At 36.3% G+C, this 17,054-nt stretch overlaps 1 protein-coding gene across 1 annotated transcript in view; it reads left to right on the top strand.

The window, feature by feature from the left end:
• Positions 1–17,054, top strand: part of ZNF385D (zinc finger protein 385D) — a 410,782-nt gene that overhangs the window by 72,205 nt on the left and 321,523 nt on the right. The window contains exon 2 of the mRNA XM_015619763.1: positions 10,243–10,521. Coding sequence (XP_015475249.1) covers positions 10,243–10,521 — 279 coding nt within the window. The remainder of the gene's footprint in view (positions 1–10,242; positions 10,522–17,054) is intronic.

Genomic DNA, 17,054 nt, shown 5'->3' with positions numbered 1-17,054 from the left:
AAATAAATCATCCCACTTTCTGTATTCAGTAATTAGATTCCTTTTGCACATTTTTATTTTTGATGCCTAAGCAGTTCTATAAATGGGTTACATCTGGGTACTGTGATGAGAAGGTTATTAGAAATGTGACACAGACAGATAGTCCTTGTGTTAAAATAATTCCCCAGTGGCATAAGCGAAGCTCTACACTGGCCTTATGTGGCTGTAAGAAAAAATTTTAGTTGCTGCTCTGGGACACTGTGTCATCCCAAGGAAACAAATAGGTCCAGGTCCCACAATTTGTCTTTCAGATTTTTTTAACAAAGCATGTCCAGGGTAGTCTGATTTGCTAGACATTATTTTTAGATCCCTAGTATTGATGAAGAGATTCAGATAAATGTGTAGTTGACATGCAGAAACATTATCAGCTGTGGAGACATCAGCAAAGGTATTGTCTGTCAAGCCATGATAGAGAATATGCTTTTTAAGTTCCGCACAATATGTTTATACTTCTCAGCTAAATTTGTAACAGCTACCCAAAAAAACACATGCTGTAATCTAGCAGAAAATATGTTCATATTGCCATGAATGCAGGGGTGAATGCAGTATTTAAAGAAAACACAATCCAAAGGTTCAAGAGTAAGATAAACAACAAGAAGTTTCACAAGCACTTGCAAAAAACATCTGCTAACCTTTGCAAACACAACAGACTTTCACCTTGATGTGTTTGCATTGCTTGGAAATGATCTTCTCTCCATTAAATTCAACACTAAATGGCCCAGTGGGTGTAATGAAGCAATAACATAATAAAAAAAAAAAAAATCCCTATACTTGTAAATGCTGCCAGAGCTATCTGAATGTTTTATAATGAGCCTATAATCTGAAAAAAATGGTTCCTGCTGTGAAAGTATAAATGATAATATTCAAACATAAGACCTTTTCCTCAAGTTGTTGTTTTTTTTCTTTTTTAAGGAGGTGTTTTTAGAATTGCATTTAAAGAAAGGCAAAAGTAGAAGTTTTTGTTCGATTCAGAAATGTCTTCCAAAGGGGTAACTAATGGTAGCACTAAAATAGCTCTCTTTTGGTCTTCTATGGTTCCTGTGTTTTCAAGGTCTTTTGTTTAAAAATATCCACACAGCAATTCCCTAGAACAAAAGTATAACAAAATGGAGATTGTCTTTTGGATGTTTTTATACTAGGATGTTTTTAGAAGGTTTGAAAATTCAAACCATAAAACTCTGAAAATCTTTGGAAATTATCTTTCAAATGACAAGAAATAATAATTTCTAAAAGTACTTAGATTAAAAAAAACAAAGGAAAACCCCACAATTTTTAGGCATTTATCCTGAACTGAAAATAAAATAAAAAAATTCTTATTTTTAGTTATCTCTTGCTTGTAGCCTTTAATTTCCTCTTCCTCACTGTTATTACATTTATTGCCAGTTTATTTTATTTCATGTCTAAAGGTTGCATTTTTTTGTGCATAACCAAGATTTTAGGGGTTGAACTGTCTTTCTAAAAATTATTATTCTTTATACTGCAATGTTTGGGTTTTTTGAGGAAAGTAGTGGTTGTTTATTTTTTTGAACAGAATTCCCACAGAGCTTATTCATGTGGTTTGCCTTTTCAGTTCTTTTCCTGTTTCATTTTGTAGATGTATTTTCATCAGCACATTGCCAAAATACTTATTTCTGAAATGCTTAATCACCAAAGGAAAAAAATAGTGCCTGTGTATCTAAAGAGATAACCGATCAGAAAACTTGTCACAAACATTAACTGAAACTTAATTTAAAAAATTGCCTACTTGGATACAGTGGTAGTTAGTGATTGTATTGGAGTGTTAAAAATGGAACTTTCTCATCTGCAAAAATGAGTTGATCATTATGCCCAAACAACAATCCATGCTCTTGCTTTCTGCTGAGATAAAGTTTTGATTGGCTATTTAGGTACTGAGAAAACTAAAGATATTGAAGGTGGAAAATGGCACTTATAGGGTATCTGAATGACAGGTTGTTGCCTGATTTCACATATGGGAGCTGATCCAGAGAGACTGTAAAAAGTTATTTTTATCTATGAAATCAAAAGTAATATTCTTGTATCAGCAATGGTGTGGCCAGCAGGACCAGGGCAGTGACTGTCCCTGGGCACTGGTGAGGCCACACCTCAAATCCTGTGTTCAGTTTTGGGGCCCTCACTGCAAGAGGGACACTGAGATGCTGGAGTGGGTCCTGAGGATGGCAATAAAGCTGGTGAAGGGTCTGGAGAACAAATGAGGAGGAGCACTGATGGGTGCTGGATGTGCTGATGAGGGTCTGGAGCACTGGTGAGGAGCTGAAATCCCAGCTGAGGGAGCTGGGATTTTTTAGTCTGGAGAAAAGGGGGCTCAGGACCTTATTGCTCTCTGCATATACTTGACAGGAGGGTATAGCCAGGTGAGGATTTGTCTCTTCTCCCTGGTAACAAGTGGTAGGAGATGTCTTCAAGTTGTGCTAGCAGAGGTTTAGACTGGATTCATGGAAAAATTCCTTCAACAAAGGGGTTATCAAGCACTTGAACAGGCTGCCCAGGAAACTGATGGATTTGCCATTCCTGGGGGTATTTAAAAGACATGTGGATGTGGCTCTTGAGGACATGGTTTACTGGTGGACATGGCACTGCTGGGTTAACAACTGGACTTGATGATGTTAAAGGTATGTACCAACCTAAAGGATTCTATGATTATAATTCCCTATTCTATTTTTTCCCTTCCCTTTACAACCTGTTCTGACTGCCTACTGTCTCAGAAACATTGCCAAACCCAAGGTATTGTCCAGTAGAGGCAGCCTGAATTGCAGTTTCATATTTCTGTTCCTTCTTTCTGAGCTCAGTCAATTCGGACTAGTGTTGATAGGAGCTCCGAGGCTGTGAGAGCAATTTCCGTATGTGAGAATCTAAAATATGGAAAAATCATGCACTTCAGGTTGCTTGACAGCAATGAATTTTCCTGGTAGGCAGAGCCTGCACAGCTTTGCTAGCTCTACCATTTGTCGTGTTAATTACTGCCTCAGGTACAAGGTCTGTACCACAATATACTGCTGGTGGAGAGGGAAGTGAGGAAACACAAACTGCTCACCTTCCCTGCATGGGAAGAGCATCCCTCTGGACCTGGGTAACACACACATAACTGAACCTGTGTCTTTTCCTGGCCCTATTTTATGCAGAAATCTTTGTTTTCACAAGGACCACTTCTGAAAACAGATTGAATAAAGAGCAAATGAGGGAGTTTTGGTGGCTTTTAAGTCATCACAGTAGTGCTTCTCAGATTTTAGAAGCTGATGTTTGCCAATTAATTACTTGGCCTTTAAATAGTTTCAAACCACCCAAAGTGCTCCATTATGTTAGCACAGGCTTGAGAAATAGATATGTATTACTAGCTAATTGAATAACATATGGTGTTGATTAGTGCTTAGCTCTTTTTATAGAACTCAATTAAAAAACTGACTGCAGTATATTTTGAGACTATGAGATGTCTGTTGGTAGCTTCTGGCACGAGGGAACTGCTGAACCAAGAAACGATGAACTTGTTTCTGTTTAGTCCATCTCTAAGTTCCTTTAGGATCTCTTTAGTCCATGTGGCTGTGATGGGAGATAGGCTGGGGTTTGTTCATTTGCTGCAGTATTGAAATGCAGCCTTTCCTGAAAGATTTAAGTGCTCTCCAGGCAATGCAAAACAAAAGCCCAGGCTTTTATTTTCTGTGCTTTTGCTTAAGGTATACAAATATACAATGAACCTATTTCAAACTGGTATCTATTGTTATAGGGAGGGTTCAGCTTGCAGAGATGCATTTCTTGGGAGGAGTCCTAGTACAGACACATGAAATAATAAAGCCCTCCAACCCCAAATAACGTCAATCTCATTTTGCCTTATTCCCCCTGAGCAATAAGCATGTGTAGAAAACCTGCCTTTATTTCTTTTGCTTGATGCAGTTTTTGCTTAAGAGATTATTTTCCTCTTAGACTTCACAAAAACACCTGAGATGATGATCATTATGATCTTCTTATTATTCCCATGGATGATTGAAGTGGTGTAGCAGGTAGCAGCAGTGATCAGACTGGGAGGAGCTGGTAGGATACAGAGAAGCAATAAACAAGAAAATAAGATGTTTTTCTCCCTGGTTTTTCTTGCCCCCCCCTGCTAAGATGCTGCTTTTACTCTATTTTGTGTGGAATATTTAAAGAGAAAATTTGGTAAATAATGGCTTCAAAAGTGATTTGATCTGAGCTGTATTAGGCACACAGCAAGAAGAGATACTGAGTTTTATCTACAGTTTTATCACTGATTAGTAATTTAGCTCTTGGGTGTATGACCTGACAAACTCTTCCTTAATTTTTAGAAGAAAGTAATTATTCTTGCTACTAAAACTCATAGTAGAAAAGCCTTCTTACAGTGTAAAACTATTTAATTAATATGTTTTCAATATTTTCAAATATTGATATTTATTTGTATTATGTGCTATTTGGTATTTGACTTTAATCTGAAAGGCTCAGAAAAAAAGGAGGTCCTGAAAAATCAATTGGTTTCTAAGAAGCATTTCAGGTCCCAGTAGATTCCCAGTCCACAGTAGCTCTTCCACTGAAGTGGTATCCATCCATCCATCCATCCATCCATCCATCCATCCATCCCAGCTGGGTCCTGCAGCATATCCCAAAGGTTACTGAGGTCATTTGGGAGGGATCTCTGTTTCACAGATGAAGTGCTTTCACCATCAGTGACCTTTCACCGCTTTTCTGATTAGTTCTTTTTGCTGTGTGTTTTTTCTGGCACAGCCATGATGTGCAAAATGGGCTGTTCATGACCAAGTCTCTCTGGGCTCTAAACCAATAGCAGGTGCAACTTGGACCAGAACCACAAAGCTACAGTGTTGGGATCATCCAGTGATAATGGGGGGGTGGAAGAAGCCAAGAATATTTTATTTTTGTATTCCTGATCCTTCCCTCAGGTTGCCCTGCCCCCACCCTCCATGTTTAAAATAGATGGCAATATTTTAGGCTTCTCCCAGGAATAAATTTCTAGAGCTAGCATTTTAGTCAGTGAGATCAATTAAAGGTTGCAAAGGCAAGTTAGCACTCATGGGCTTTTTGGTAAAGGCATCACAAGTACCCAATGCAGCAGGAAGCTTCGAGGAGCATAGCATAAATAGGAAAGCTTCAGCACAGCCCAGTTTTAGGAAGGGTCCTGGCACATAGTTTCACTCACAGCATGAAGAAGAGTCTTAGAAGCCTGTAACCTATGTCAACTGGTGATGTCCTATGACCTGAAAGATATAGCAGCTAATTTATGAAGATTGAAAAGATAAGAAGATTCCAGTTATTACCAGAGGTCATTTTGTGTAACTTGCTAGTAACATCCCCCAAATATATGGAAACTGACAAGGTGAGAATACTGATAAGTGATCAGTCTCTCTCTTTTTTTTTTTTTCCCCTCTTTTTTTTCTTTTTCTTTTCTTTTTTAAACTTTGCATTAGCAACAATTTCTTGAAAGCATTTGTTGTTATCTGTTGAAATATCAGAAAATCAGTATGATTAATATTACCTGCAAAAGTTCAGTCCTTTAAATGTTTGGAGAGACATTATCGCAAGCTGAGCAAGATTTATCCCATCTAACTTGAGATGTACAGCATAGACATCTGCAACTGAAGAAGAATACTTTTTTCTGACAACAAAACACATGAGTTTATGCTTTTGTCTGCTTCATAGTGAGATGACTGTCCATAGGCCTTCTTAGTGAAATTTAAAGTGTCTAGGAATAGAGTCTGGAAATGAGTAACTGAGATGCAAACATCTGCATCTTTGATGATTGCTACTTTAATGTCTTTCACGGTTTTGAAAAGAAATATTAGAAATCCCTCAATACTGAATTAGCAGACTTTGTCCTTAATGCCCTGTCCATCTTTTCTAGCCTTCAGCTATTATGGGAATATATTTATTGTAGCAACCTCTTGGGAGGTAGACAAGGAGATGTGCTTTAAGATGCATAGAATCATAGGATGGTTTGGGTGGGAAGGGACCTTAGAGATCACCTAGTTCCAACTATCTTGCCATAGGAAAACAGCCTTCCACTTGGCCAAATTATGCAAAGCTCCATCCAACTTCGCCTTGAACCCATCCAGGGATGGGGAGTCCACACTATTTCTCTGGGTAGCTTGTTCTAGTGCTTCACCACACTTATGAAGAGGAATTTTATCTAATCTAAACATATCTTCCTTCACCTTGAGGCTATTTCCCCTTGTCTTATCACTAGCCCTTGTGAAAAGTCCCTCTTCAGCTTTCTTGAACCCACTTCAGGTATTGGAAGGTTTCTCTAAAGTCACCCTGAAGCCTTCTCCAGGCTGAACTGGGTCATTCATCAGTGGCAAGAGGTTTGCATTAAATACAACAGACTGAGGTACACAGTGGTCTCTGGAATTCATGTACTCTGTTGGCCTCGTCACTGTACCCAATGTGTTTGAGTATTATGTACAGAGAGCCAAAGTCACAGTGATTGATACAGTTCTATGCTGATAAGATGGTCTGGAAACAGAACAATTAGTTGTAGTACAAGTGAGTAAAATTTCCTTTCAATTTTCTTGAATCAAAAGTGTGTCATTGGCTTGCAGCTATGAAGGTAAGAATTGTTTCAGGGAAGGATGAGATTTCTAATCCCTTACTTTCAAGCACATTTAAGAAAAGAAATCCCCAGGATGTAGCTATGTTATCTAAGCCAGCAAACACCAAAAATTGTAGTTGTGCTGGTTTTCCATTTGGGACAGTTTTCCACTTCACAAAGCTATAATGTCATGCCAAGTTCATTTTACTGGTAAGCATCATGGAGCCAAAATTGAGTGCAAAGCCCCAGGGAAAATAAATGTAAGCACTTAGCCAGAATGCTATTTAAATTGGCATGAAATTTTGGGATCTTGGTTGCTCAGTTCATTCAATTCTAATGCTCTACAGGTTTCATTAGGGCCCCTAAAATTGAGAAGCTAGCTTTCTTTTGTGGGGAAAACATAGTTCTCTGCAAAACTGATGACTTTAAAAGATATGTAACCAGTACAGTTGACATGAACTCTAATATGATGGCAGTGAAAGAGCGTTTCCATTTTAAGTCTATCCACATATTATCAAGACAATAAGACACTGATAGCAATTAAAAATTGCTTTTAAAGTTAAGTTTTTCTAACCATATTCCATGTAATTTTCCAATAGGATGAACTAAGCAGTCTTTCCTTACCAATTAAAATTGCTGCCTAAACATTTTTACTCCAGAAAATGGAAATATGCAATGATGCATGCATGAGCTGAAGGCCTGTTGCTTTCATGAGTTAGACTGCATGTGTATTGGCTTACACATTGGTGGATCTTTACAAGATTTTATGAAATTGATATTTTTTTTCCTGTTTCTTTAAAAACACTATTTGGAGTGGCAAATTGTATTTTAAAAGTAATTCACCAAATTATACTCAAATATTTCCCTCTTCTTCACCACTTGCTATCTTTATTTACTTGCCCATTAAGAAATATTGAATAAGAATGAATCAGAATGTTTCAATCAGAAATTGTTTCTGTTTTTAAAAACATTTTTCTTCACATTTTCAATTTTTTTTTTAAATTGATCATTTTGAGTACTGCCATGTAATGCTGGTTTTACAGCAAGTGATTTGCACAGGTCTGTAATATGCCACTTTAGTCCTTTAGCAGTGCCATTATATTTTCAGAAATCACAGTGTATCTGTAAAGAAAATGGTGATGGACTGTAGTGTAATATATATTTCTGAAGCTTCTGTTTTCCTCGTTGTTACCTAAACTTCAGTTATAAGTTATCCCTTTCCTGCAGGTTTGAGAGTGACATGGGCATACACAAAAATCTATTGCAGCTCTGATGTCACACACTTCTCTAAGGAAAACATATGGTAGATGTACAAATCACTTATTTCCAAGGAATTTCCCTTTTTATTTTATTGTGCCATAACTGAGTACATATTGTAATTTTGTTTTCTGGAATGAGATTATAATGCAAGACAGATTCTATATGTCATAAAACTTTCAGAGATTAGACTGTTTTGACTAGAATATTAGAAGGATGTAATATAATTTTATTAGACTGCCAGCTTATGTGTGTAAATGTTTCAAAAGGAATGAGACATGCATACACATAGCATACAATGTTTAATTTACTAGATTATATTTTCTTACAAAGTCTTGTTTCATCTTGGTTGAAAAATCTGTTTTGTTATAGTAATATTATGCCTATATGGCTAGCACTATAGCTCTAGATAAATTGTTCTTGTAATTTTAAATTCATACTGCTCTCTAGTGGGGAATGCTTTCAGTGCAATAGATCATATATATATATTCATATATTCATATCCAACATGTATATAAACCAGGATTACTGAACTGTTGCTGATGTCTAGACCAATTTGGTAAAACTATGGTGATAGCAATTTAATCCTTATACTGCTTTGACTAAAGACTGAATTTACTAATTTAAAGTATTTTAGACAGATGAATCTTTGGAACGAATAGTAGCTCCAGCAAATTCCAGAAGGGCTGAGAGGTTTACGCTTCTTCCTCAGGAGAAACCTCCTCCTTCTGTTAGGAGAAATATGCTATAGGTCTGCTATTGAAAATCATCAGGTTTTCTCCCAAGCTTCTACAGTCGTCTTTTGGGACAATTGTAATTTGTAGTTGAAAGTTCATATCATCACTGTTGGTGTAGTAGCCTTACTATAATAAATAACTACTTTTACGATAATTTTTTTTTCCCTCTGTAATTTTTCTTTGGAAGGAATTGTTTAGCCTGCTTTCTCATATCTTGCTTTCAACAGCTGAAGTTCTAGATAAGGGTTGACTGTACACAGAAGCTGAAATAATACTGACAGAACCAGTTGAGTAAGGTTTAAATCTACAGCAAGTGCAGAGGTCCTCTCAGACTTGTGTGTACTTTCTTAAATGAAATGGGCTTTAGTTAGCATAAGAGAACACAATGCTAATTATATAGCAAGCAAATCTGAAAACTGAGATTGAAGCTGATTTGAGTATTGATAGACTTTAGATTTTCTTCTTTAGATAAATTTGTGTTTGTGATTTGATTTGAAGGCAGTAATTGTCTTTAAATCCTTGGGAGGTCTGGCAAAAATGTTAAGCTGATGAAATTTAAGTCATTTGAAGCTATCTGAAGAACGATTTGTAGCATTTTGTTGTCATCAGACCCAAATCTGGGGGTTTGTTTAGTCTAGTTTTAGACTCTGAAGCTTTTCTGGACCTGGCATTGAAGACACATTTTCTTGTGTAGCTTCAATAATCTTTTTTTTGTCTCTAGGTTGATTGATTTGTGAATTAGAGACCAAATAGTATCATCGTATTTAGGGCTGCAGTAATTTTATCACTCAAAGTATAAATTAGATTCTTTGTGTAGACCTTCATTTATTCACTAAGTCTGGGTGAACAAGCACTTTAAAGATTTATATTGTATATAAAGGTCTCATCAAAATGCTAAGTTGGTATAACATTTGGCAATCCTTGAATAGTGAATTAGGTTTGCAGTGCTCAGAGCATTTCTTCACCTAGACCATTTCTGCTCACTTTTAACTGCAGAAGCTCATGGTTACATTGGTTGCACTTGAAGTTCTGCAGATGGGATTATTTTCTCCTCTCTGTACTTGTGGCTGTCTGATATTAGCTGAATCTAAGCTAACTGTCCTTCAATTGTAATCCTGGGTGATTAAGATAAGAAACTAATAATATGTTTATTTGTCTTTGAATGACTCTAAATGAGAAAGCTATGAAATTATTAGACTTGGGCTTGAAAGCAATCACAGGAAGTGGGAAGAGAATGACTGGGGTTGCTAAATATTTAATAAACTGAAAGGTGAGGTCTGTGCAGTTAAGCTTGTTGAACTAATATATAAGGTGGGGGTGGTTCTTTTGTTAATTATACCTTCTCCCCCTTTTCTTCTATTGACTGAAGGGCTGTTTTGTCACATTTTTTTTTTTCTCAGCTCCTGCAGTGTTTTTACCCTTTCTTAGATAAGTTATCACAGGAGATGCCACATCCAGATCTGATGGGCTCAGCCTTGGGCACTTGGCTGTGAAGTTAGTTGAGTTACGTAGAAGAACTGCAAAATATATGAGTGGAAATATGTAAAAATATAAAATGTAAAAAATTATTTTCTGCCTTTTAGTGCTTTGCAGATGTCGTTATCTTGTCTATATTATTTTCTCTCATGTTTTTTTTCTTCTCAGAAAATATGAAGAAGCCCTGGAGCCCCGATTTACCAGTTGATAACCAGTCATACAATTCAGATTTCACACCTCTCCCAGACAGGGAAGGTGAGAAAGAATTAGCACCTGATGGCACAGAAGAAAAGAAGGAGAGAGAAAAGAAACACACCAGTTTCACTTTGTGTAATGTCTGTAACATTCAGCTAAACTCTGCTGCTCAGGCACAAATCCACTACAATGGCAAATCCCATCAGAAGAGGTTGAAACAGCTCAGCAATGGAAATCTCAAAAGTGATAATGGTAAGCATTATAATATATAGATCTTTGCCATGTTTTGATCTGAGAATTGCAACAATATGCACTGTGTTGATATATATGAATATAAACTTTGTTTCATTCAGACAAAAAATACTTTGAAGTATGAGAAAAGGCTTTTGGTGACTTCAGAGTGCTGGAGGTCATCCCTAGCACGAGCATCTGGCAAATAGCTAAACATATACCATCTGTGTTATTACAAGAGTTTTCATTTTATATTTTATTTACATAATGATGTTGATTCAGACTCTTTCTCATTTCATTTGCATTTTGATGGTTTCCAGCATAATCAGTGATATTCTATATTTTACAGTCTACTAGAAAGGTTATCCTTGTTAGGGGCATGCTTGCTTTTAATGAATGTAAGCTGGTTGTGAAATAAATTGGAACAAGCACATTATAACAGAAATACATTCCCAAACTCCTCTCACTTCAGCTTGCTTATTTGGGGTTCAGTCCACAGCTAGCATAAGTTTGTTTAAAGATCATGGCTGACGTGAAACAGAGATGGAGCAAAACTTATTTTGACTTTAATTGATTTCATTGACAGCTTTGGGCAAAGCATTTTGTAGTAGACATACTCTTCAATCATCAGAGTGAATTATGATCCCCAAAGAAAAACACATTTTTGGCTTTTTGTACTAAGGCAGATTAGATAATAGAGGCAAGATAATAGCAATAGCTAAATTCAAAAGACACAAGAAAAAACAAATTACCATGTTGCAATTTTCTCAATTTAATTGCAGGTAGTACTCAACTCTGCTCTACCATGGGTAGCGTTGTACTGCACTGTTCTATCTGCTTCTGTGTACTATGTCAGAGAAATAATTGTCTTAATATGTTGTACTTAGGACTTTCAGGCTTTCTTTCTCCGTATCACACATGTTGCTTGCTATTTTGTGCCTTCCTGCCCCACCTACAGAAGGACACGCAAAACGACAATCCTTTGACAGAACTTCATATTACTGTTTCAATAGTCTCTGCTTTGTTCTCATTTTAAGAGTAGGGAATAACATCGAAATTTTGCCTAAATATGTTGGATATGAGTGTTTTTCTGTGTATGAGGTGTTGCTCATTTCTCTAAAACACAACAATAAAACAGATAACACTCCCATAATATTCAAAAATCCAATTAACTTTAGTCTTTAAGTGGCAGGCAGGACTCTGCAGCATTTGACAATGTTCCGAGCTCAGGCTTAGAAGAAAATACTACTACCATTAGTAGGAGCTGTGGAAATGCATAAAGAAAGATTGATTTCCTAATTGATTAAAGGTGCAATGTGGTTATCCACAAATGCATTCTCTATAAAACCAAATAAACACAGTCTAATTTATTGCTATCTTTGGTTAAGGATGAATTGTTATTGTCATTATTAGCACAACAATTTTGCTAATGATAGAAAGATTTTTTTTCTGCAGTTCATTTTTCCACTTTAATCCCCGATAATGAAAGAATTAGTAATTAAGCAATGCTGAAATTAGTATCAAAGAGCTTCAATCATGGTTCAACATTTATATTCTGGAGAGGCTCGAACTAGCAGTATGGCAGCATATTTATTATTTCCTCCTTAAAAATATCCTATGTTGTGTGTAGCTGCATCCATTTGTAGTCAGAAAATAGCTGATTGATTATCTAGCTCTTTGTTTCAAAGTGCAATTATTTTGGGGGTTTATGAGAAAGTTAAGGATTTTCAAATTTGGCAGATCTTTGAATATTATCAAAAGTAGCGCTCCACTGAGAAAATAATGTAGGATAGAGTATAAGGAAGTGATTTTTCACATGTCACCAACTTCAGTTCTCTTCAACTGAATGTTGTAAATTAGAAAGACCAGTGTAAAGTATTTCTTGCCAGGAGTTAGAACTGAATTAGAACTGAATATTTGAGTATCCATCCTCCCTGCACTTTGAATAGAGATGCTGTTTGAGATGCCTTTTCTAAGACAAATATAAATCATAACATGAGAGTCCTTTTACCATAATTGGTTTTGTCATAACTTGGATGTCTGAAATATGGGCAGTGTTTTTTTGACAAATGATTGTTTTGTTGATGAGACCCCAGCAAGCACAAGTGACATATGACTATGACTAAACGAATTATGACTTGGCCATTGCAGTACATCATGTACATGCAAATGGAGCTTTTTGAAGGTCATTGGTATAACTGTTACACATACATGTTGTTTTCTCAATGTTTGTCAGAAGGATACTCTGCTTAAGAGAATGGTATTTCTTGTGTGGAAGTCTGTCACAAAAGACAGCTGTTGTGCTTGATGTCCACATTAGTGAAATAATAATCCTAGAGACTAATTTCTGCTGTAAATTGAAAGTATGTAAATGTTCTGCTTTATGCATTATCCTCTAAGGTTTTGTCATTATAGTTACTCATTATGTCTCGGCATATGAGTGAAGTATCTGTACTATGCGCAAGGAAACTTAATTTCTAAATACATTGTTTCACGAACTGTACTCTCTTATAGATGCCTTTGCAATGCTGGATACTTGCTTGGAACTAACATACATGGAAAGATTGGGAAAAAATATTGGAGTTGTGATTTCTCATTTTATTTCATCTCCAAATTATTCCCACAAAGCAGGATAAGTTTGTGTGTTCTGTATTACAAGGGGATAATAGAAAGGAGGGATTGGTTAATGTGAAACAAAAGCCCATGTCTTGTTCCAAAATAATTTGCAATGGACTGCTGAACAGAGGTAGGGTTCAACTGTATTAGCATTTGACTGTGTAATTAGAGTTGTCATGCTATAGTCATCATCTTCCAGCTGTGTGAAGTAGCTTTTTTCTGTTGGATGTGAATAACAAAATTTACTATACTTGAATATCTCTGCCTAATTTATAAGGTAAGTTGCTTATGCACCAAACTGGTTAACTACTACAAATACCTAATCAGTAAATAATGTGTGTTATGGGGTTAAAAACAGTGTTTCTTTGCTGCTCTGTTGGAATCTGGACTGTATTTGAATACCCAGATATCCTCTGGTAAGTTTTGTTACTTGCTTATGTGTCTGTTTGGAGGCTTTACTGTACAATACCCATGTGGGTCCTTCCTGGGGCAGAGCAACCTCAGAACAGCACGCTGTGCAGCCACAAAAGGGATGTGAACCCAGTGTTTCTTGTGTCATTACTTGGTACAATGGTTTGTGATGACTTAACAGGACATAGTGAGACATCAGCATTTCTGTTACTGAACACTATGTGCTTGGGAGCAACACAATTTTCTGTGTACCTTCCTCCTAATAATTGGCTTTTATGTCTCTTAAAATGACTTCTCACACTTGCCTCATTACAACCCAGAAAATATTCTTCTTACTGTTGATTTTTTTTTGCCTTTCTGCTCTCATGTGTGCAGTGCAAAGATGACAAGAAATCTCAGTGGATATTTTGATGGTGTTTTGGGATTAAAAGAGGGCAAGATGCAGTTCCTATCTGGTCTGCTGGCATTGCACCACTTCTCATAAAACCCACCTGGACACTGTGGGAAATTGTTTATTCTAACTAGCAGGAGCAGAACTTATATTCCTACTGACAGAATGGAAAAATAACTGTGGATGCAAACATATAGCGGCACCAGTGAGAAAGCTGATGTTTCTAAAATTTTATGTAACCTAGAATTTCTTCTGTGCATTCTTTTGTATAAATTGCTGAATCATCATGAGGGAATGAGGCATGGTTAGGACAAAAACCTAAAACTGCTTTCCTCTGCAATACTTCCTACAATATATTAGAGAACAAGTGGGAAAATAATGAAGGAGGTGAGCAATGTCACAAAATTAATATAATTCTGTACACTTTAAACAATGATTTCTGAATCATTATTCTTTTGAAACATAGGAGGCAGTGAGGCATTTGGTCGTGGTTTATTTATCTAGCTCTCTAAATTCATAACCCAGACCAAAGACTATCCAATTTAGTATGTTTTATTTACTATCTTTTAAACTAAACCAAACTACAACATTTTTTCACTAAGATTTCATTAAAGTAAAATTTTATTTTATTGTCAACAAGGACATTGAATACATGGAAAACAAGGAGCAAAAAAATATCAGAGTTGAGTATATTTTTTTCCCCTTGCTAGTATCAAAAAACAAATTCCTTAATTCAACACTTAATATTACTTTAGAATGAATAATGATTTGATTGTTAGGTAAGGAGTATTATAAAATATGCACTAAAAATGAATGTTTATGTCCCACATTTTATTCTTTTTTTCAACCTCATTCGGTAGTTAAATCTAGTTTCCTACAACAACTCTTGAGATGGCAGTTTCCTTAAATCTACACAATAAATTTTCTGCACACTGGTCAGAGAAAATACTTAATCTTTCACAACTTTTCTTTTGCATCTAAATCCTTATTTTTTACTAATCTGCAGGTAAGAAATCCAGGTGATTTATCCAAACTGCTTGCAGAGTTTCCATCCCTGCACTTCTGAGTTGCTGCTTATTTTCTGTCTCTGTGCTGCCGTTGCATTTTACACCTCTGCTGTCATGTTTTGTGATCATGAAAACTGATGGCTTTGGGGTAGACACATTTTTACTTTTAGATGGTAAACCACCAAGTCAGGGCTCTCAGGGAAGTCATCTGCTCTCTTCATTGTGTTAGCCCTCCTTTCAGAGGAACAGGATTGGATGGGATGTTGGAGAATAGATTAAGTGTTCAGGCAAAGTATATTTTTCTTCAGAATAGGTGATTTTCCATTAGTTTGTTGGCAATAATTTTCAGATCAGCTTGAGATGTCCCTTGAAGTCACATATCTAGCAAACTTTTTTTTTAAATCTTTTTAAATGTGCTATTCTGATGCAGGACTTCATGGACAGTTAACAGTAAATCCAATATGTATTTTCCTCTGGTTTTAAGCTTCTAGTTTGTGGATCATATATGCCAGTATCTTGTAAAGCATCACAGCAGGTTCCTTCTGGGTATTTCCCAGTGAATATTTCCCTGGCTATTACCCCTTCTGGATAGTATCTTCCAAATGTCAAAGCTGGAGATTTCTGAACAAGTAAGACTGGCTAAGGGACAGCATGTTGTCACTTCCATTGCTTCCAAATGTAAATCTTCCTCTTTATTTCAAAGCACTTGTCTCTTTTCAACATATTCCTATTTCAGTTAGTGAACTATTAACAGTTTCTGCTTTCAAGAGCACTTTTGAAAGCAAGGCATGCTTTTAAACCACCACTTGTGTTTGCAGAATCTTTTTTCTTTTACTCAGAAAGGTATTATCACCATATAGGATGTCATAGTTCACCACAAAGTTTTATCACAAGGTGAATGAAAGAATCTTAAGAGCCAGCTCACACTAGCTGCATGCATGATGTTGATATTTCATCTAATAAGCATCATTGGATCTACTTGGCTTTGTGGGTATACAGAAAGGATGAATGGATGGTAAATGTTGACAGACTCTTTATATGTGTGCAAATATCCATGTGGACTTGCTGCCTGCTATTAGAAATAAATGCAAATTGCCATTGCTAAATTTTGATATAGATTAGGTGTCGCTGTAGGACATACAATGTTTCACACAGACACAGCTTCCATGTGACAGGGAAAAAACTGGTTTTATTCTTACAACTTCAGTATTTATAGATTTTCAGCAATGACCAGGGATTGGATAGTTAGGTTAGCACCTCTCCAATCACACTGAGTTTTCAGGGTGACAGTCAGTCACAGGTAAAGCTGGCACTGTAACAAGTTGTGGGAAAAGTTTATTGAGTGCACCTAGAAAAACTTCAATAACTGCATACAGACACATAGATAAAATATATTTTAGCAATTCCCAAAACGTCCTTTTAGATTTGAGGGGACAAATCCATAGGAGTTAAATGATTTTTCATGTGGCATATCTGGCAATTGGTCCACTGAATAGCATGAAAAAATTTTAAAAAATATAGAAGGCTATATAACTGCTATTTTTAATTATGAATAATTCTTCAGAAGTTGAGTGATAAGTAGAAATTTATGTCTAAATATACTTAAAGTACTTTTGAAGCTCCTTATTGTTCATCAAGTGCACTGAAGGATGTTTTTATGTTTTTTGTTGTAGTTCTGGTCTCAGCTAGCAATATCCTTTCTTTTCGACTGTCTTAAATGACAAATGAATAAAATGTGCTGTTAGCAGCTTATTATCAATCAAACTGTTTAAGGCATGTGGAGAATCTCAACCATAAAGAACATCTGCCCAAGATCTAAATGAGCCTCTAACTGCAGAGTCAAAGAGTTACAAAGAATTGTTTTCTACCTGAATATAAGACTGCACAGAGTCTCTTTTAATGCCCCGCACTGTGTAGAGTGCCCTCCTTTTTACCATCTCGAAGCGAGATGCTCAGTAGATTGCCTTCATCCAAAGGACCTGGGTGTTTGTCCAAGAGGAATTCAACAGCAGCTGAAACAAGTTTAGAAGTGGGTCCTTTGCTGCCTTTTAGCACATGTGGAGAGGTTTTTTGAGAGCTATATGAAGATAGGGAGGATGGAGTACTTAGAGGTGTCCTCAACAGCACAC

The sequence above is a fragment of the Parus major genome, chromosome 2 (assembly GCF_001522545.3).
Source record: "Parus major isolate Abel chromosome 2, Parus_major1.1, whole genome shotgun sequence".
In the NCBI taxonomy this organism is placed as follows: Eukaryota; Metazoa; Chordata; class Aves; order Passeriformes; family Paridae; genus Parus; species Parus major.
This window is presented reverse-complemented; position numbering and strand designations above follow the sequence as displayed.